The sequence below is a fragment of the Callorhinus ursinus genome, unplaced genomic scaffold (assembly GCF_003265705.2).
Source record: "Callorhinus ursinus isolate GAN/ISIS: 27379988/994484 unplaced genomic scaffold, GSC_fseal_2.0 scaffold13, whole genome shotgun sequence".
Taxonomy (NCBI): Eukaryota; Metazoa; Chordata; class Mammalia; order Carnivora; family Otariidae; genus Callorhinus; species Callorhinus ursinus.
In genome coordinates this window covers 38,339,101-38,361,649 of record NW_027397075.1, presented here as the reverse complement: position 1 = coordinate 38,361,649, position 22,549 = coordinate 38,339,101, and the positions used below count along the sequence as shown (strand labels likewise).

Genomic DNA, 22,549 nt, shown 5'->3' with positions numbered 1-22,549 from the left:
TTCTATGGAGTAACTCTACTGCCTGAAGGTAAGGTATTAGTTAAATAAGTTAGGGTTTTCCATACAATTGGATATTAACCATCTAATCAAAATGATGCTGCATTGTAGATGGATGTTTGACATAGTAATTATTTTCACAGTAATGAGTAAGGTGAAAAAGCAGGATACAAAAATACACAAATGATCTTATTTCTTTGGAAAAACACATTACACATATGTTAAGAAAAGCATACTATTAGCACTAATGAAGTGCTAATAGCAGTCAACACCAAGGGGTAAGAATTTTGGATTTTTAAAATATATTTTCTAATCTAACACGTGCTAAATATGTAAAATTAAGTCAACATACAAGCTTTTTACTTCTGGGAATTTATTCAGATTCAAAATGTAGTAAGAACTAAAAAATTCTCTTTGATAGGTGGTTAACATACACTATTGATGTAACACTATAAATAAAGCCTGATTATAAAGAACTATCATTTTTTGATATACACAATTTTAATCAGCAGTGAGTTCCAAGAACAGGTTTGAAAAGGGACAATATCTAAGACTGGAAAACTGAACTAAAAATACCTAGCATTTACTAAATTTCTTTATGAACTTAGAGTGTAATTTGAGGCATATTAAAGAGAAAATCTTTAAAACCAAATAAAGATATCAATGTAAGCTTATACTCATGTTCACATTTTAAAGACCAATAATAAAAATTATAAAGAAATAAGACTTTGAGGAATCATTATATGTGTTTATAAATATGTATATAAATGTTTATGTATATAAAACAAAATTTTGTATGCCAAAAATTACATATATATATACACATATATGAACATATATATAGAGAGAGGGAAAATTACTTCAAAATACCTTATCCTGTTGTGCTTTAAGTTCTTCATATTGAGTCTTGTATCTACGCCCAATCTTCTTGACTTGAGTAATGGTTTTTACTTTTTCTTGGATATCAATTATTTTGGCATCTAAGTCTTTTTGAATGGTTTCCTTTTCAGTTCTTACTTTATTTAAGTCTTCCTTTAGACTCTGGATTAAGTTCTGGTTGTTGGTCAAAGATGCATTTGATCTAAACAAACAAAAAATGGGGTAAAAGAGAAAGATAAATGAGACTTTTTAAAATTTTAAAATCCTTTATATTACTGTATGCTTTAGTATGTTTGGTATTTTATTTTTTATTTATTTATTATTTTTTAAAGATTTTATTTATTTGACAGAGAGAGACACAGCAAGAGAGGGAACACAAGCAGGGGGAGTGGGAAAGGGAGAAGCAGGCTTCCCATGGAGCAGCGAGCCCGATGCGGGGCTCTATCCCAGGACCCTGGGATCATGACCTGAGCCGAAGGCAGATGCTTGACCGACTGAGCCACCCAGGCGCCCCTATGTTTGGTGTTTTGAAATCCTAAAACACACACTCCAAAAGATAATTCCTTAAATTATGAATCTGTGGTCCTTTAGAAAACTTTATTTGCTTATTATAAAGGCATACATGCCCATTTTAGAGAAGAAAAAACCTGAGCTACCAGTGGCTAAGTGACATGCACAACTTTACACAGTAATCAAATGTTAGTACACAGATTTTAATCTACTTCTGCCTGATATCAAGATCTACACTCTTTCTACCATACTGGGTGTTGAGTAAGTTAAGTGAGGCTTTGTAGTCCACATGTAGTCTTTATCACATGTTCTCCCTTTTTTTACAATGTTCTTCCTTTTTTACAATTTAAAAATGTGAAAATCTTTCTTAGTTTACAGGCTGTGCAAAAACAGGCATGTAGGTTATAGTCTGCCAACCCCTGTATTTTATCATAAACTGAATTTGAGGTCAGATGACCTGAATTAAGAGTATGGGTTTAACATCTACTAACTGTGACCTTGGGTACCTTTCTGAATCTTAGTTTCCTCATCTTTGAAATTAGGTATTATCTCTCCTACTCAAAATGCCAGACTGTTATAAAAAAAAGAGAATATAGATCAGAAAAATCTGTAAGCTGTCAAGCTTTATAGAAGTAGGGACGGACATAAACAAATGACATAAAAACTTTAAGAAGGTAAATCAGAAACATTAATTTTAATATTAAATTTCTTAACTTTATTTTTTAAAGCAAGCAGACTCCTGGCTGAGTGTGGAGCCCGATGCAGGGCTCAATCTCATGACCCTGGGACCATGACCCTGAGATTGTGACCTGAGCTGAAATCAAGAGTCAGATGCTTAACCAACTGAGCCATCCAGGCACCCCTAAATTTCTTAACTCTCAAAGGGTAAGAGTTCACTATAAGTTCATTTAAAGAAATTCTTTTTTTTTTTAAGATATTTATTTATTTGAGAGAGAGAGAGAGAGAGAGAGAGAGCAGGGAGGAGGGGCAAGAGGGGAAGTAGACTCCCGGCTGAGTAGGTAAGCAGGGAGCCTGATGAGGGGCTTGATCCCAGGACCCTGAGATCATGACCTGAGGCAAAGGCAGACACCCTGACCGAGCCACCCAGACGCCCCCATTTAAAAAAATTTCTAATTTAAAAACCTCTGTTAAACACTTTCAAAATACTCATAAATATACACTAACCAAAAGAAGAGAAACCTACTTGCAAAAGTTATTTTGACTTAGAAACAGTTTAAAACCAAAGGTATAGATTTTTAAAAAGTAATAATCATATATAAAGGCATAAAATTAAATTGGGAAAGCCACATAAAATTAAATTGGGAAAGGGCTCCAGCATGTTTCATTCTTTCTAAACTCAGGAAGCACTCCTTGGAGAGTCAATACGTAAAGAGTAGAAATAAACTTGCTTAAGAATTCCTATACTAATATACAATTTAAGGCTTCTTTCCATTTACCTTGCAATTTCAGCTTTAAGCCTCCCAATTTCTTCAGTCAACTGTTGAATTCGCTTAGTATGAACTTCCTTTTCAGAAAGGAGCTTCCGATATTCTTCTGTATCTGGATCTTTCTGTTGACTTACTAGATGCTAGAGTAGCAAAAATGCATAATATGGTTTTATAGGTTTTATGAAACTAATGTGCTATAAAACTAATGTGCTAATAAAACAACACCATTATCTAATTACGTTTACATAAAATGTCTTATATACATGGTGATCAAGCACCAAACTACAAAATAAGATTGAAGCTTTGGTTTGTTTAGCTAAAAAGCCTAGCCAAAATGGAAAAGGGAAATAAAGTAAATGTCATTATGCATTTTTTTTTCACAACTGCAAACAAATATTTCAAAATAGTTACAAAGGAGCCAAATAAAAGAATCCAAAGAAATTATAAGCTTTTAATATTAAATATCTTTCACTAAAGTGACATTTATAAGGAAAAAAATGCCTATAAATAATTACAATTGAAACAAAAATATGAAGATAATTCTAAATGTAACTGATTTCCATTAGCCAGGAAAGAGAGCAGCAAAATTTAAGAAATATATCTAGATTTGGGAAGATCACCCTACTTTCTTGATTTTTCAGATTGCCTGTGTAACAAAAATAGGAATAAATGGGCTCTAAAATTCGACAATCCTATACAGATAATAACAGTTACCATTCTAGACCATTTTCTAGATGCCAGGTGACTGTTTTACATTAAATTTTTTTGTAAAATGAAAAGTGGCATTATGTCTTCATTTTTACAAATGAGAAAAATAGGTTCAGAAAGATTAAGGAGCTCTCACAAATCATGTAACTAACAGCTGGCAAGGCAGATTTCCAAGCTTTTGTTTCAAACTAGAGCTGGAGTTTTTAACCATGTTAAATGGTTTTGTCTACCCAAAGTTTCCAGTGAACAAGTCTTTTTAAAGTGCTTCAACAGACTAGACAAATCCATTTTATTATGCACAAAAATATTTTAGAAATAAAGGAAAAGCACAAATTTGGAATTTAAGGAAATTAGCCATTTCTTAAAAAAAAAATCAAATATTTTTATCTTCTTAAATGTTGCCCTATTATTTAATAATCAAGGTTTCCATGTTTAATTGCATTTATACCTGGTTCCGTGCTTTCCAGCGTTTGACATCTTCTTCTAGTAACTTCTTCTCTGCTTGCAACATACCACTTTTCTCACTCAGCTCAGCATTTGCTTCTTGTAAGGGTAAAATATCTAACTCCAGTTTCCTTACCTGAAAATAGTGTCAGTATTTTTTTAACATCTGATGTAAAAACTCTATTATTATTAAATATGACTCTATTCTTGATTAGTAAGTTCCAAACCTTTGCTTGCATCTGCTGTAGATCCTGTTCCAGCCTCTCTTTCTCTTCTCTTAGCATCTTATTGGTCTCCATCACTACATTCATTGTTTCAGTTTTCTTCATCAGTTCTTCATGCTGGGCCATTGTTTTTGCAGTTACCTAAAGATTTCAAACACATGTGTACACCAACATCCAACATTAGGTGAAGACCTATCTTTTCCTACCAGTCCTAATCTTCCCTACAAAAAGTAAAAAGGATTTGAATGTCAGCTTTTAAAATGGAAATTTTTGTAAGTTTTACATGTTTCTTTTTCTATGATGCAAGCTAACTACAAAGAGTTTAAACAAATCCAAGAAATTATAGAGATGAAAGTGAAAAGATACTACAAATCCCACCAACAAATAATCAGTACTAACACTTGGTAAAAACATTAATCCAGATCTCTATTAATCTTTATCTATTCTTTTTCTTGGTATACTGAATTAATAGTTTTAAAATGATGTTATTTTGTCCTCAGTCCCCTCCCCCCTTGTTCAGAAATTCTTCATTTCATTCAGTTGTTTCATCACTTTGGTTGTGAGCAATTTTACTGAATATTTGTTCAATTGTGAGGAACTTCTTTTCTGTTCTCACTGGGTGTAATTATCCATTGTTTACACATTACTTTATTCCCTCACCCTTTTTAAAGCTATGGCTCAGGCCAAAGTTACAGCAATGAATCAAAAAAAGAAACCAAAGGCCCTCCTCACCATTCGACTGAAGCAGTCTTCATTTTCCACAGTAGTAAATTTTCTAGGTAAGTCTTGTAGACCTCAAAGTACTAGAAAGGAAGTTCCCATTCAAAGGCAATTTAACTTAAGATACTGTAAATAATATTAATTTTTTGTCCATTTGAAATATATGCTATGCTGTAACAAATCACCCTGTCAAGTGTAACCACTGTCCACAAAGCCAAATTTCTGGGATCAGGAAAGTATATTTAAATTGAGTCCCATCATAACCAGTGGGGCACATCTAACTCAACTGTGAAAAGACACATGGCACAATCACCTTGCTGCTGATTATACGGCCTAGGGTCTCTGCCTCGTTCCCTCTTCCTTCCCTTGCTTCCCTGCCTCTCTCTCTCCCTACAACAGCCTTCTAGCTTGGGGTGGCTTGCCAGGGTAGGTATGAAGGTTTCAGGTCACAGACTGTGGGACTACTGCTGGGTGTGTGTGCGTGATTTCTTTTTTTAGGTCTTAAATAATGCCCTCCCCCACAACGCCACTGTCCTTTCTTCACTTTCCAATACCACCCTTGGCCGAAGCATAGATTGTAAACCCCTCTGAAATTAGCCTTTGGTGAGGAATTCAGGACTTTGCCTATATCTTCTCCCCCCACCTTGATCGAGGGGTGCTGCTTTTTCCTTCCTCCTCCTCAAATGCCTTTGTGTGCCATCACTACTCAACACTTTCCATGACACTTCCTTGCTTTGGCCAGAAGCCATCAGGTAAGGTAGGAAAGTCTCTGACTTCCCTTGTTTAGTTTTGGAACCACATTTACTCCCTCTCCACCAGCCTGGGAATGAATACTAGGTTCTCAGCCCTGCCACCCTCTGCTGTCATCGTCAGCTGATGTGGTTCTTTAGCTCAAACTTTTGATAAAGTGGTTTTTTAGCTTCACTTTTGATAAAGTGAAAAGAACAGTCACCAGGGGTACTCAGACCTGCCAGCTTTCAAAGTTCTTGGTGGTTAAACTTGGAAAAAGGCCACAGAAGAAACCTGTAAGCACACATGTGCCCTCTGAATGAACCGTTTTCTTTTCCTATAATTGCTTTTGCTTTTAAAAATTGAAGTTTTTAACAGAGTCAGAGTTCTCATTTGGTCATCCTTGTAATCCATTTGAATCTAGTTTGGAATCTGACAATTAGAACAAAAAGAACCTTGAGTTTGGTGCATACTTTGGTTTTGGTGCTGCTGCTTCTCATGGTCCTCAGCAGGGATTAAGAAAGAAAGTGCACACAGCACATCCCTAAAATTGGTGGGCCTGGCAAATTGGTGCTTTTTTCCATTTTTCTGTTCAGGACAAGTAAATGCCGAGATGAGGATGCATACTGAAATAAAAGTGATTCATTGTGTTCTAAGGTTTTTTTTTTTTCTTTTTAACTTAATGTTTATTAAGACCACCTTTTAAAGCAGCAACTATCAAGTCTGAAAAGCAATCGATGTTTCCATTAATCTTTTTCTTTTCCATTAATCTTTTCCATTAATCTTAGAACCTTAGTTCTAAGGATTTAACATACTGTAAGTAAAGTTGAACATAACAAAATTGCATAAGCAGCCTTTTTATTGACAGACTACTGACTTTTAATGTAATAATAAAAAAAAAGTATGTGTTAAAAAAAGTTATGGCTCAGCATTGCCAATCTACACTGTTCATGCTTAGGTATTATGTTTTTTTTTTTCCCAAAGATTTTTAGAGATAAAGAGCATGCATGTGTAAGTGGCGGGAGGGGTGGGAGGGGGAGGGAGAGAGAGAAGCAGGCTCCCCACTGAGCCTGACATGGGGCTCGATCCCAGGAACCTGAGATCATGACCTGAGCTAGAATCAAGAGTTGGTCACTTAACTGACTGAACCACCCAGGCACCTTTTGCTTGGGTATTACTTTTGATATAATGTGTGTTACTTTTTGCCTCTTCTGATTTTAGGTAGGAGTTGGTTTTCCCCTCTGACTTTGTCAGTTGGGCATTTTCTATAAAGTATTATTTGCCTGAAGGAACACTGAGAGAATATGCAATCTTTTTAAAAATGCAGATTCTGCTCTTTTTCTTCCAAATGTTAATGGCACAGAATTGGAGGGTCTGTTTATTTCCATGATGAGATGTTTGAATTGGATTATTTTCTCAAGATGTAATTCTGAAACTTTTCATTTCTGTATGAAACATAAATCCCATAAATCTACTCACTTTCCCCTGGGTTTCAATGGTTTTTCTCTAGCAGCCATTCCAACTACCTATCAGTTAAAAGACGATAAATGATTCAAGGTCTTAATTTCCTTCCTTCCAGATGTTAAGTTATATTACTGCATAGCCTCAGAATGAGGGCATTGCAATTATAAGCTTTTGGGTGGTGTGTGGGTTAAGGAGTTGAGCTTGTGCTGTGACCATCCATTCATTAGAGCATCTTCTTTTCCTTTTCTGGTTGATAGTTTTGACTATTTTTTACCCCCTTGCTGAGGAAGAAGTATTCTGTAGCAGTTTCTATCTATAACTCTATCCAAGAATAACTACTCAAACGTATATGTGACAACTATAATAATAAAGATAACTGAAATTTATTAAGTACTCACTATGCACCAGACAGTTTCTAAATGCTTCATGTACTTTAACTCACTTAATCCTTATTATTATCATCCCAGTATTACAGATGAGGAAATTTAAGAGCAGGGAAATTAATATACCCAAGACACACATCTAATGGTATGAAGCTAGAATTTAAAACCAGGCAGTCTGATTACCACTAGTCTTTTACCATTATGCTATATCACTGCTATAATAATAATGTTTTAATAGTTTATGAGTTTAGGAAAAATGCTTATTTCAAATTAAACTTTATGTCCTAAGAAACAAAAATGAGCTCTCTTTTAACAACTTCTTTCTTAAAGTTTAGGATACATACCTGGACTTTCTCTCTTTCAGCATTTAGACTATCCTGCAGTTCCTGCAGCTCTCTTTCTAAAAGTTCAACTCTTTGTCGGTAACGCAGACTCTCAACCTGAGCCACCTCAAACCTGGTTTCAGCAATTTCTTTTTCTCGTCGTATAAATCTACAAGAATATGTAAGATTTTATTTGAATAAAAAAAATGCCAACATAGCATTTCAAAACTTGGATATTTTTAAGATGACAAAAACCACTGACTTCAATAACTTCTTTATATTTTAATTAATAAATAATAATGAGGCTTTTTAAGATTATAAACAGTGGCTTTAAAAATGCACATCTTTAAAATAATCAAAAGGCATTTAGTTTTTCAAAGAATCTACTCAAGTTCTTACCGTCAGATTCAACTTAGTCATTTCTTTAACTTGGCATATGTCTCAATGTCAAAAGTGACCACTAAAGGATGGAATGAGCTTTATAAGTAAATAGCACATAACCCCCACTTCCCTAATTTATGCGTTTATAGTTGCCTTACACAGTTGTTGGTATACCACAGAAATGAAGCATTAAGAATATTATTGGATTTACCTGAGAATTTCTAAAATTTGTTCTTGAGATTTTCCTTCCTCACTGAGAGATACATTCAAGGGACCTTGTACACCTTCCTTTACAGAGGCAACAACCTTGTCACTTAATTTTTCAATCTGATCATGAAGTAATCTGTTTTGTTTCTCTAGATCTTCACAGCGAGACATACACTTGGAAACTTCATCCTGTAAACAACAATCTATCATAAGAGCAGACTTTCCAATGTACATTTAAAAACCCCAAACCTTTAAATTCTCTAGAACATTCTATCATGATGTACAATAATACCTTTAACATTCTCTCTCTTTCCTCCCAAGATGCTTTACACTCCAATAACTGTGATTCTGCTTTCTGGGTTGTTTCTTCCAAATGCTGACGGACTGATGCCATTTTGGAAACCTGTTCCTTGGCAGCTTGTAGAGCTTCAACATCAGCAGCATGTAGCATCAATTCTCTCTCATACTTATTCTGAGCTTCCACAGCTATTTTAGCCTGTAAGAAATTATTCCCCCATTGATACAAGATTAAAAACTCATAAGGCTAGTCAGTATTTTCTGAAAAGATGCACGCTATATTATTTATGATAACAAAAGACAACCTAAATGTACCAAAATAAGAGAATAATTACAAGTTATGTTGTATCTATTTAACAAAATATATGCTGCTTACAAGAGACCCATTTTAGACCTAAAAACACCTGCAGATTAAAGGGAGGGGATGGAGAAACATTTATCATGCACATGGAAGTCAAAAGAAAACCGAAGTAGCAATACTTATATCAGACAAAATAGATTTTAAAACAAAGACTATAGCAAGAGATAAAGATGGGCACTCGGGGTGCCTGGGTGGCTCAGTTGGTTAAGCGACTGCCTTCGGCTCAGGTCATGATCCTGGAGTCCCGGGATCGAGTCCCATATTGGGCTCCCTGCTCAGCGGGGAGTCTGCTTCTCCCTCTGACCCTCTTCCCTTTTGTGCTCTGTCTCTCATTCTCTCTCTCTTAAATAAATAAATAAAATCTTAAAAAAAAAAAAAAGATGGGCACTGTATCATAATAAAGGGGATTATCCAACAAGAAAATCTAACAATTGTAAATATTTATGCCCCAACATGGGAGCACCCAAATATATAAAACAATAACAAACATAAAGGAACACATTGATGATAATGCAATAATAGTAGGGAACTTTAACACCCCACTTTCATCAATGGACAGATCATCGAAGCAGAAAATCAATAAGGAAACAATGGCTTCGAAAAAAACACTGGACCAGATGACTTAACAGATATATTCGGAACATTTCATTCTAAAGCAGAATACACATTCTTTTTGAGTGCACATGGGACATTCTACAGAACAGATCACATGCTAGGTCACAAGTCAGGCCTAGACAAGTACAAATAGACTGAAATCATACCATGCATATTTTCCGACCACAACACTATGAAACTTGAAGTTTACCACCAGAAAAAATGAGGAAAGACCACAAATACATAGAGGTTAAAGAGCATACTACTAAAGAATGAATGGGTCAACCAGGAAATTAAAGAAATTTAAAAATACATGGAAACAAGTAAAAATGAAAATACGATGGTCCAAAACCTGTGGGAGGCCACAAAAGCGGTCCTAAAAGGGAAGTATATAGCAATACAGACCTACCTCAAGAAGCAAGAAAAATCTCAAATATGCAATCTAACCTTATACCTAAAGGAGCTAGAAAAAGAACAACAAATGAAGCCTAAAGCCAGCAGAAGGGAAATAAAGATTAGAGCAGAAATAAATCACATAAAAACAAAAAAACCCCAGTAGAACAGATCAATGGAACCAAGAACTGGTTCTTTAAAAAAATTAATAAAATTAATAAACCCCTAGCCAGATTTATCAAAAAGAAAAGAGAAAGGACCCAAATAAATAAAATCATGAATGTGAGAGGAGAGATCATAACCTACACCACAGAAATACAAACTGTAAGAGAATATTATGAAAAATTATATGCCAACAAACTGGGTAATGAGGAAGAAATGGATGCATTCCTAGAGACATATAAACTACCAAAACTGAAAATAGGAAGAAATAGAAGAGTTGAACAGACCCATAACCACCAAAGAAATTGAATGAGTAATCAAAAATCTCTGAACAAACAAAAGTCCAGGGCCAGATGGCTTCCAGGGGAATTCTACCACACATTTAAAGAAGAGTGAATACCTATTCTCAAACTACTCCAAAAAAAAAAAAAAAAAATAGAAATGGAAGGAAAACATCCAAATTCATTCTATGAGGCCAGCATTACCCTCATTCCAAAACCAAAGATCCCACTAAAAAGGAGAATTACAGGCCAACACCCTGATGAACATGGATGCAAAAATTCTCAACAAAATCTTAGCAAATTGAATCTAACAGTACATTAAAAGAGCTATTCACTCTTAATCTCAGAAAACAAACTGAGGGTTGCTGGGGTGGTGGGGGGTGGGAGGGATGGGGTGGCTGGGTGATAGACATTGGGGAGGGTATGTGCTATGGTGAACGCTGTGAATTGTCTAAGATTGTTGAATCACAGACCTGTACCTCTAAAACAAAGAGTACATTGTATGTGAAAAAAAAAAAAAAAAGTAGGAAGGGAAAACTGAAGGGGGGAAAATTGCATGGGGAGACGAACCATGAGAGACTATGGACTCTGAGAAACAAACTGAGGGTTCTAGAGAGGAGGGCGGTGGGGGGATGGGTTACCCTGATGATGGGTATTAAAAAGGGCACGTACTGAATGGAGCACTGGGTGTTACACGCAAACAATGAATCATGGAACACTACATCAAAAATTAATGATGTAATGTACAGTGATTAACATAATAAAATAAAACTTAACAATAACAACAAAAAGAACCATTCACCACGATCAAGTGGGATTTATTCCTGGGCGGCAGTGGTGGTTCAATTTTGCAAATCAATCAACATGATACACACAATAAAAGAAAGGATAAGAACCATATGAACCTCTCAATAGATGTGGAAAAAACATTTGATAAAGTACGACATCCATTCATAAAAACCCTCGACAAAGTAGGGATGGAGGGAACATACCTCAATATAATAAAGGCCATATATGAAAAACCAACAGCTAATATCATCCTCAATAGGAAAAACTGACAGCTTTTCCTCTATGATCAGGAACAAGACAAGGATGTCCACTCTCACCACTGTTATTTAACACAGTACTGGAAGTCCTAGCCTCAGCAATTAGACAACAAAAAGGAATAAAAGGCATCCAAAGAGGCAAAGAAGAAGTCAAAATTTCAACTATTTGCAGATGACATGATACTTTTTTTTTTAAAGATTTTATTTATTTATTTGAGAGAGAGAGAATGAGAGAGAGCACAAGAGGGAAGAGGGTCAGAGGGAGAAGCAGACTCCCCGCTGAGCAGGGAGCCCGATGCGGGACTCGATCCCGGGACTCCAGGATCATGACCTGAGCCGAAGGCAGTCGCTTAACCAACTGAGCCACCCAGGCGCCCCTGCAGATGACATAATACTTAACAGAAAACCCAAAAGACTCCATCAAGAAATTGCTAGAAATGATACATGAATTCAGTAAAGTCACAGGACACAAAATCAATGTACAGAAATCTTGCATTTCTATACACCAACAATGAAGCAACAGAAAGAGAAATCAAGGAATCAATCTCATTTACAACTGCACCAAAAACCGTAAGACACCTAGGAATAAACCTAACCAATGAGGTAAAAGATCTGTACTCTAAAAACTATACAATACTGATGAAAGAAATTAAAGATGACACAAAAAAATAGGAAGACATTTCATGCTCATGGATTGGAAGAACAAATACTGTTAAAATGTCTATCCTACCCAAAGCAATGTACCCATTTAATGCAATCCCTATTTTTCAGAGAGCTAGAACCATTTTTCAGAGAGCTAGAACAACCAACCCTAAAATTTGTATGGAACCACAAAAGATCCCGAATAGCCAAAGCAATCTTGAAAAAGAAAAGCAAAGCTAGATGCATCACAATTCCAGATTTCAAGTTATATTACAAGTTGTAGTCACCAAGACAGTACGATACTGGCATAAAAACAGACAAATAGGTCAATGAAACAGAACAGAGAACCCAGGCATGAACCCACAACTACTATATGGTCAATTAATCTTCAACAAAGCAGTAAAGAATATGTTATGGAAAAAGTCTCTTTAACAAATGATTTTGGGAAAATTGGACAGCCACACATGCAGAAGAATGCAACTGGACCACTTTCCTACACCATACACAAAAATAAACTCAAAATGGTTTAAAGACCTAAATATGAGACAGGAGCCATCAAAATCCTCAAGGAGAACATAGGCAGTAACCTCTCTGACATTGGCTGTAGCAACTTCTTACTAGATACGTCCCCTGAGACAACAGAAACAAAAGCAAAAATAAACTTTTGTGACTTTATCAAAATAAAAAGCTTCTGCACAGAAAAACAAACAACAAAACTAAAAGGCAATCTACGGAATGGGAAAAGATATTTGCAAATGACGTATCTGATAAAGATTAGCATACAAAATATGTAAAGAACATACCAAATTCAACACCCCAAAACCAATTAATCCAGTTAAAAATGGGCTTAAGACATAACAGATATTTTTCCAAGACATACAGATGGCTAACAGACACATGAAAAGATTCTCAACCTCACTCATCATCAGGGAAATACAAATCAAAATTACAACGAAGATATCACCTCACTCTTGTCAGAATGGCTAAAACGAACAATACATGAAAGAACAGATGTTGGCAAGGATATGGAGAAAGGGGAACCCTCTTATACTGTTGGTGGGAATGCAAGCTGGTGCACCTACTCTGGAAAACAGTATGGAGGTTCCTGAAAAAGTTAAAAATAGAGGGGTGCCTGGGTGGCTCAGTGGTTAAGCATCCACCTTCGGCTCAGGTCATGATCCCAGGGTCCTGGGATCAAGCCCAGCATCGGGCTCCCTGCTCAGCAGGAAGCCTGCTTCTCCTTCTCCCACTCCCCCTGCTTGTGTTCCCTCTCTTGCTGTCTCTCTCTGTCAAATAAGTAAATAAAATCTTAAAAAAAAAAAAAAAGGTTAAAAATAGAACTACCCTACCATCCAGCAATTGTACTACTAGGTATTTATCCAAAAGATAAAAAAATACTGATTCAAAGGGACACTTGCACCCCAATGTTTATAGCAACATTATCAATAATACCCAAATTATGGAAAGAGCCCAAATGTCCACTGACTGATGAAGGGATAAAGAAGGTGTGGTGTATATATACAATGGAATATTACTCAGCCATAAAAAAGAAGGAGATCTCACTATTTGCAATGACATGGATGGAGCTACAAAGTATTGTGCTAAGCAAAACAAGTCAGAGAAAAGACAAATACCATATGATCTCACTCATGCGTGGAATTTAAGGAAGAAACAAATGAACATGGGACAAAAGAGAGAGGCAAACCAAGAAACAGACTCTTAACTATAGAGAACAAACTGAGGGTTACTGGAGGGAAGGTGGGTGGGGGGATAGGTTAAATAGGTGATGGGGTTGAAGGAGGGCACTTGTGAAGAGCACTGGGTGTTGTATATAAATGATAAACCACTAAATTCTACACCTGAAAATAGTATTACATTGTATGTTAACTAACAAATTTTAAAAAAATTGGAGAAAAACAACCCTCAATCCCAAAACAAAGAAGAAATATTAAAGAACTATTCAAAATGAAACTTATGAAGACTATAGCAATTTGGAGGAGGCTTTATGAAATAAAGGCTAAGTATAACTCAGGTATGCTAAAATACATGTGTACACATGCATACAAACTTAAAGTCAACAAAAGGAAATGAGAATAATTTATTTTAATATTGTATTATGGATATATTCATTTTAATTCCCAATATTATATTTGGCAATATGCCAAGGATAATTCATTTTTGTCTAATTACTTTGAAGTACCTTCTCCTGTATTCAATTTTTAAAGTAATCTCCGTACATATATGTACTATGTACAAGTAATCAATAAATGTCAGGACCACCATTTCGCACCAAAAAAAAAAAAACTGTCACGAAATGGTTATTCATATATTACCCAACTTAAAAATGAAAACATTATTAATCTCCTTACTTGTATTCCTTTCCCATTCTACTTCAGTTTTATTCTCACTTGTATTTTTATATTTTTTCCCCATTTGTGAAGATTGATTTGTAAATGGTTATCGCACTATTTACTTTTAGCCTTCACATACATTTTTCAGCTGATCTTAGTCCAAGATCCACAATAGCGCAAATAACTTTGCATTTCTCTACGGTTCACCCATCCCCCAAAAGTATTAATATACTCCAAGAACTGTTCCCTAGGATCAAATCTCATTTCTTAATAACTGGCTACAAGATCAACATTTACCTGTTCCTGACAGTCACGTCTGGCTTGCTGTTCATTACTCAAAGCTGTGCTTGCTCTCTGAAGAGCTTCTTGTACTTCATTCTGAACGCTGTTGAGTGTTTTCTTTAACTCAGATAACTAAACCAGAAGAACAACATTAAAACCAGAGTTAACCGCAAACTTATTTTATAGTAAACACAGATTTTAAATATCCAACTAGCCCAAAGGGACTTCTTACTAATTTAAAAGATAACTTGATGTTATCTGCCCACACTTTGAAGGTTTATATTCATTAAAATACCAGTCAATGCTCGGGCAGAGGCTTCTAAAAAGCAGCACTGATACCTACTACCATAAAGTAGTCTAAAATTCTCAAAAGAAAACATCTACAGACCTAAAGAGCAGAGTAACACACGAAACTATGTTAAATTTGTGTTCAAGCAGTATCTGCTGATATTAATGAGCTATTCAAATCTTTACACACACAGAAGACTGATAAGGTTAATAAACCAATTTACCTGTTGTTCCATGCTCTCTATGGCTTTTCTCTTGTCATCCTGAAGTTCCTGTTTTTCCTTCTCTACTTCCATCAACTTCTTTTCCAACTGTGTCTGAAACTCAGCTGACTCTTTTAAACGAACTTCAATATTCTTACGTACTTCTTCTGTGACCTTTACCATCATCCAAATAATAGGATATAAAAATTATATACATTTAAAATTATAGAATTAGTTTCTCTAGGTCTAAACTAAATTTGAGAAGTAATAAAAAATTAACATTTGCCTGTATTAAAAAAAATCCATCAATGCTGATCAAAGAGTTTAAAAACATTGAAAATCTTAAGCTACCTCCTAACTTGGCTACTAGCCATTTTTCTTATGAAGTGAAATTTCCAGTTCCCCATTTCTCTCTCAATCCTCATATTTACTTGCTGCCAAATCTGTCCATTCTACCACTGAAAGGTTTTTCCCCCACATATCTTGATTTTCATGACGCCAAGCACAAAAAAATCTTTTAAAACTGTGGCCCTAGACTATTGCTATAGTCACTAAAAAAGACTCTATCCTCCAATCTACTACACTTTAATCTAATTAAAACAAATTCTGATTATAACATGTTGGAAAAAAATCAAGAGCTCTCTAATAATCTAACAGAATATAATTTAATATGACATTTAAAAACCTTTCACATTTGGTTCTTGGTACATTTGTAATTCTATTTCTCATTATTTCATTTCACAAAGTCAATACACTAGCCAACCTGTTCTCATCTGAAGTCTTTTTTTACTTGGCTGAGGGTTCTTACTATATGGAATAACCTTCTACCTTTGACTATCCAAATGATACTTTTCTTCGAAGACTGTGAAAAAATGCCATCTCTCTCGTGAAGTCATGCAGGAGATAAATAACCTTACTTCCTTCCCATTCACACGAACATTTGATCTGTACCTTTCTTACAGCAATTATACTCTCCTTTGTTTTATGAATTTTATGGGTTTCATCTGGCTTATTAGACTTAAGTACTTTTAAGGTGTAAGAGGTAAACACAATGATGTCACTTGAACTCACAATTACTAGAGTGCTTACACACATCAAGCTCCTAATTAAAAAAAAGTTAAGTGCCTTCAGATTGAATTTAAAATTGTATATACCTGTTTTTCCTTGTTAAGAGATTCTTCTAAACTAGTAACCATTGCTCGATACTGTTCCACATTACTAGTACTTGTTTTGAGTCTCTCCTTCAAATCATTAACCTGCTCTTCTGCCTGCCTTAGCTGACTCAGAAGATCATCCACATCTTCTTTGTTGGTAGGCTGACCTAAAAGATTTAAAAGCTTTCTTAAAATTGACATTTTAAATGACATTAGAGATAACTGTTATCTAAGAATTTGTGAAATCAGGATTAAGGTAGAAGTACTTATCTAAAAAGTATATTTCATCTCATGCTAAATGACAAATTAAAAACAGGTATTTTGCCAGATATTGTTATTTCTTCAAAATATCAAATATTTGAAATCTGCTATTACAAATATTACAAAGATCTCTAAAAGAGAAGAATACTAAATATTTGCACTAAACTGAGGGAGCTACTTGAAGATACTACCAGGTTCTTAGTTTATTATTTAAACACTGCTTACTCTAAAACACTAAATCTTAAATCATTCAATTCAATTTTCAGCCTAAAATCCATGGGAAAGGAAGAAATTGCATATTGAAAAGGATGTTTTCTTATCATATATCTGTATGAAAGCACTATTGACTATTGAAAAACTATATATCCAGTATATCTTTATGTATCATATACACATATACACATAGCCACATACATACCTATTTTACCATTTTTTTAAAGATTATCTGGACTGAAGGCTTTGCATTTGAAATGGCGTATTCATAGAGAAGCATAATGAAACAAATCTTTTACCTAAGGCTATCAATGAACAATGATTACGAATACTACTCTAAAAGAGACCAAACAAATCAATTATTTCTGTAAGTGAGCAGAGTTGTACCAAGGGAGAGCTGAAAATTCAAGTATTAACTCTCCTCAAAGGAAACATTTTAAAGTATCAATAAGTGGTTTCAACAACTGGAAAACTAGAGCATACCTTGGTCAGGTGCCGTACAGAACTATTCTGAATCTTCTGAGTCTGCAAATTTATTAATTTAAGCCTAAAACTAAGCTTTACTATATGAAGAATAAAAAGTTTTTCTCTTTTGCTATTATCCACAAAGAACAGGCTATTTATTTACAAGATATGTTATCAGCCTAAAGAAGTAATTTACTGGGGCACCTGGGTAGCTATCGGTTGAGCGTCTCCTTTGGCTCAGGTCATGATCCCAGGGTCCTGGGATGAAGCCCCGAGTCATGCTCCCTGCTCAACAGTCTGCTTCTCCCTCTCCCTCTCCCCCCTGCTCATGCTTGCTTGCTCGCTCTCTAACTTGCTCTCTCTCAAATAAATAAAATCTTAAAAAAAAAAAAAGGAAAATAAGTACTTTACTATCAGTCTACTTAATTACTGATTTACCTTTACCAGTTCTCTGTGAGGACTGAGAAGCAAGCTGGACTTCCATGTTACTGAGGTGCTGTTTCAATGTACCAATTTCCTTTTGTGCATTTTTTAGTAGCTCTTTTGTGTTAAGATGGAGATTTGTCTCAGTATCCAGCTGTCTCTTTGTATCTAAAAGTTGAACCTAAAAAAAATACATTAATCCTGCAAAGGCTATCTTTAGGTTCTTAAGTAGAGGTTCACATTATCTTTTTATAATACTTTAAACTCTGGCCCAGATAGAGTAACGGAAACCAGATCTGAAATAACTGGAAAAAAAAAAAAAAGTCATCAGTGCATACATGTGACATTACCCTAGGCAGGGTTAAGAATCATCCAAAGAGACTGGAGTGAAGCATCTGGTGCTCACAGAGAGTCAGGAATAATGCCCAGCAGCCAGACTGAAAACACAATTCATTGGACACTGCGATTAGTATTCAGGAAGGTCTCACCTTAATAGTGGGGAATAATTAAGTTATAGACTGAGCATTGTTTTGGGAAGCTAATAAATCATAAAAAGCAAGAAAATCAAACTATTTTCAATTATTGCATCCCAGAACAAAACCCAGGATTTACAGGAATATAAAAATAGCACCTAATAGGATAAAATTCACAATGTATGGTACCCAACCCAAAATTACTAGGCACACAAAGAGGCAAGAAAAACTTAACAGCTTGAAAGAAGTCTCTTCAAAACCATGCTTCAACAGGAGAGGGCGGTGTACCTACATACCAGCTTCATTTCTGGAAATAAACAATTTACAGAAATTCATACTACTAAGCAGACTCACATCTAGATTTCTAGTGAGTGTATGCCTTTGTTCCACCTCATTTTCCAGCTTCTTCTTTAGATGAGATATCTCATGTTCCAGTTTTTCTATCTGGCTACTAAGCCTTTGTCTGGTTTCTGTTTCAGATCGCTCTAATATTCCCTAAGGTAAAAAAAAGATTTTTGGTTATGCTTAAGAAAAAAGTTAAAAAAGCAATACAAAAAAAATTAAAGGCTACAGAGGATTATAAGATTACAACCTACTTCTACATAAAGAAGTCAAAGTCTAGAATATTTACCAAGAGTCTTTTGACATTTTTTGTATTACAATATCTATTTAGGGGTCGTGGGTGGTTCAGTCAGTTAAGCATCTGCCTTCGGCTCAGGTCATGATCCCAGAGTCCTGGGATTGAGCCCCGCGCTGGACTCCCTGCTCAGGAGGAAGTCTGCTTCTCCCTCTGCTCCTCACCCTGCTCTTGTGCTCCCCCACTCTCTCTCAAATAAATAAATAAAATCTTTAAAAATACATATCTATTTAATAAACAAAAAGAAACATATTACAATAGTCATTCAAATTTCCTGAAATTTTAAAAGAATTAATCTTATAAACAATTAAACTGCACAGGACTCTGTAAATATAGATCTGAGGATGAAAACTGCCAAATGCACAGTTTCAATCATTTCTGTTTCAAGGTTTTATTTAGAATATTGACATGTCCTAAAATAAACCTCAAAACTCAATTATCATCATAATGTGTGACAAAAGTGACAGAAAAATTTTCTAATTAAGAACCCAAGAGGATACAATGTTAAAACTACTTAAATTTAACTTCGAAAATTTTTTTCTACAGGTGTTTTTGTTTGTTTACCTGAATTGTCTGCAGATTAGTCAGCAGCAAGTTTTGCCCTCTTTGTTCAGCTAATAAAGACTCTCTTTGCTGAGAAAGACGGACTTCTGACAATTTAAGCATTTCCTTTTCCTTTTTCAAGTTTTCTGCTCTTACCTTGAGGCAAATACAAGTAAAAGAAAAAAATGCAGCAAACTAATGTGTCAAATGCAGTAATACCATTATAAAATTAAAATGACACTTCATTACTATGTATTTCTTAATGCTTATTAGAGACGAGGACATCTCTTCATCATACAAGGATTTAGAACTCTTTGAAGTTTCATGTGTTGAAATATGAAGCAAAAGTTATTGGAAGTATCAACAGATCAAAGGAAAAAATCTTGCAATTACCACATTTGTGATTTCTCTCCTCTTAACAAATCAGATTTTAGAACAAGCAAAAATAAAAAATCTAAAACATCAGAGTAAAAGAAACAAAACTTTTGTTTTGTTTTGGGAAGCAAAATTTTGTTTTGGGAAGCAAAATTTTGCTACAGTCATACCTCCTTACTACTAAATTACACAAGTTTTAGAATCCAAGCTTGGTTTCCAAGTATCTGAGAGTGCCGAATGATTTATCTCAACTTTTTTCTTTCCTCATAAAGAGTACAATCTGATCCTCAGATTTGGGAGGCTGCTCTGAAAATCAGTATCCTCAAAGTATTCACATTTATATAATAAATCATAAATAAGCACTCATAAAACTTACTCCCAGTTTGAAAAAAATGATGCCTCCATTCCCCACAAATGAGTGCGAGTATGTAACAATGAAAGAATGTAGCCAAAAGAATTAGAAAACCTAGGTTTAAGTCCCAACCAACCAAATCTTTCATGACTATCCTAAACAGGAAATCACTTAACTTTTGAGTGTTTCTCCAAGATAAAATGGGGGACAACTGCACCTTGTTCACAAGTAATGATCAAAAAGTTGTAACTTTATAAAAAAGTAAAACATTATATAAAATTCATCAAGAATCCAGTATTTAATTGAAAGTACTGTCAATTTCTAACAGGCATTTGTATTCATGTTGAAATTCAGAAATATAACTTAATGCTAAATTTTTATACTTTTATCAGAAATGAGCAAGAATGAATGAAATATTCATTTGTCTTTGTTGTAACTGGAGAAACAGTGACTTACAAATTTAATATGAAATGGAAGACTTGTAAGGAAATCTTAATCCAAAAAAAACAAACTTTTCCCAGTTTAGTTTGGACAGAAACCACCACTCGATTGATGCACAACTGGATATTTGGAAACTATGTAATAAGGACTTCAAATCCACAAACCTCTCAAACATCTGTATCATGTCAACCAGTAAAATCAAAGTAATAACTAAAAAACCAATGTCAAATGCAATTTATAATGCAAGTCAGAGGAAGGAAATTGGTCTCACTTCCGCCACAGCTAGCTTTTCATTTGCTCCTCTCAAATCCTGCGTCATTGTATTGATGATCTGTTCCTGCTTTTGAGTTGTTGCAGTGAGTTTCTGATTTCTCTCATGTAGGGATGTGATTTCTCGACGATATCCTTCAACATTATCTTGTAACATTTCATAACTTACGAGAGAAAAATAATTCTATAAGCAACTGAAATACTATATTCTAGGTCAGTGCCTTAAAGAACTTCACAACAGCTTAATTTCACATGAATAATAATATGAGGGGCGCCTGTGTGGCTCAGTCTGTTAAGCGTCTGCCTTCGGCTCAGGTCATGATCCCAGGGTCCTGGGATTAAGCCCCACATAGGGCTCCCTCCTCAGCAGGGAGTCTGCTTTTCCCTCTCCCTTCATCCCTCTCCCTCCATTCATGCTTGGTCTCTCACTTTCTCTAATAAATAAAATCTTTAAAGAAAAAATTTTTAAAAAGCCAATGTGAAAAAAAGTTTGTATAATAATGTAAAATCTTCCAACTCCAAATTTAATAGTTAAATTTAAATTCTAAATAAGCTTTAAATTCTACTTTCATGTTGAATTAACTTTTTAAGCTAATTCATTTATAAGAACTTTAATCACATTCAAAACAATGCCAATATAATGTTGATATATCAAACATCCACCATGATATGGTATGCAATTTAAGGTATTTATGCATGGTTAGAAAGGGAGTTTTCCAGATCCTTGAGCCTCTATAATTCTTCCTAATTTCTTATGTGCTTGAAAGCTTACAAAATGGTTGGCTACAGCTATCAGCATAGGGGAAAAAAAAAGTGCTTTTACGTGGGTTATCAAATTGTTGGACTGTATGGAGGAAAACTACCTGCCATATCCTTATAAAAACAGTTTTTTATCACATACTATACACAGGAATAAATTTTGTCCCAACCTGCTAAACTAACAAGTATTCAATGGATTTACTCATAACTATAAAATGAGATTTACTGTTATTCCTTTATAAATGACCAAGAAAGTGAATTTTCCCAAAATAATCTAGCACTTGCTTCTCTTCTAGAGAAGGCTGAATGAAATTTGTTCATATACCTCTCATTCTCTGATGCATTTATAAATAATTTAGTCCTACATAAACAACACATCCTTCAATCTCAGGAAGGAAAACTAGCAACATTCCTCACATCAACTTCAACTTTCTAAATAAATATCTGGATTCCTTAGGAATGCCCAAGAGAATCATAAACCAGTATTAAAAAAATGAACCCTCACAGCTTCTCACCCTAGAGTACCAACCACAAATAAGTAACACTCTTGCAAATTAATCCTTGAATTTGATTCATTTGAATACTGAAGTTTAGACTATTTAGACTATTAATTTTTGAACAACAGAAAATTTACCGTTTAGAAGCAAAGTCTAGTTGTGTAGAAATTTTGGTGTTTTGTGATCGCAAATCTGTAATTTGATCCTGAAGTTTCTCAAGCTGCTCATTTTGTATTTTTTCATTATCTGCCTTTTCTTTTTTGTAATTCTCAAAAATTTCCTGCAACTAAATATTGGAGAAATTATTAAAAGATGACAACCTGTGTTCTCAAAGAACCTAACCCAAGATAAAGGTGTAATGATGTGGTT

The 22,549-nt window shown here is 34.8% G+C and overlaps 1 protein-coding gene across 3 annotated transcripts in view; it reads right to left on the bottom strand.

The window, feature by feature from the left end:
* The window catches only part of TPR (translocated promoter region, nuclear basket protein), a 67,965-nt gene that overhangs the window by 28,345 nt on the left and 17,071 nt on the right, over positions 1-22,549 (bottom strand). For all 3 annotated transcript variants that reach the window (XM_025877494.2, XM_025877497.2, XM_025877495.2), the window contains exons 18-32: positions 22,318-22,466; positions 20,926-21,088; positions 19,508-19,642; positions 18,661-18,801; positions 17,849-18,014; positions 16,472-16,638; positions 15,339-15,491; positions 14,842-14,958; positions 8,710-8,913; positions 8,422-8,606; positions 7,851-7,998; positions 4,214-4,351; positions 3,991-4,122; positions 2,844-2,974; positions 868-1,078 (exon numbers count right to left, since the gene is read on the bottom strand). In XM_025877494.2, coding sequence (XP_025733279.2) covers positions 868-1,078; positions 2,844-2,974; positions 3,991-4,122; positions 4,214-4,351; positions 7,851-7,998; positions 8,422-8,606; positions 8,710-8,913; positions 14,842-14,958; positions 15,339-15,491; positions 16,472-16,638; positions 17,849-18,014; positions 18,661-18,801; positions 19,508-19,642; positions 20,926-21,088; positions 22,318-22,466 — 2,340 coding nt within the window. The remainder of the gene's footprint in view (positions 1-867; positions 1,079-2,843; positions 2,975-3,990; positions 4,123-4,213; positions 4,352-7,850; positions 7,999-8,421; positions 8,607-8,709; positions 8,914-14,841; positions 14,959-15,338; positions 15,492-16,471; positions 16,639-17,848; positions 18,015-18,660; positions 18,802-19,507; positions 19,643-20,925; positions 21,089-22,317; positions 22,467-22,549) is intronic.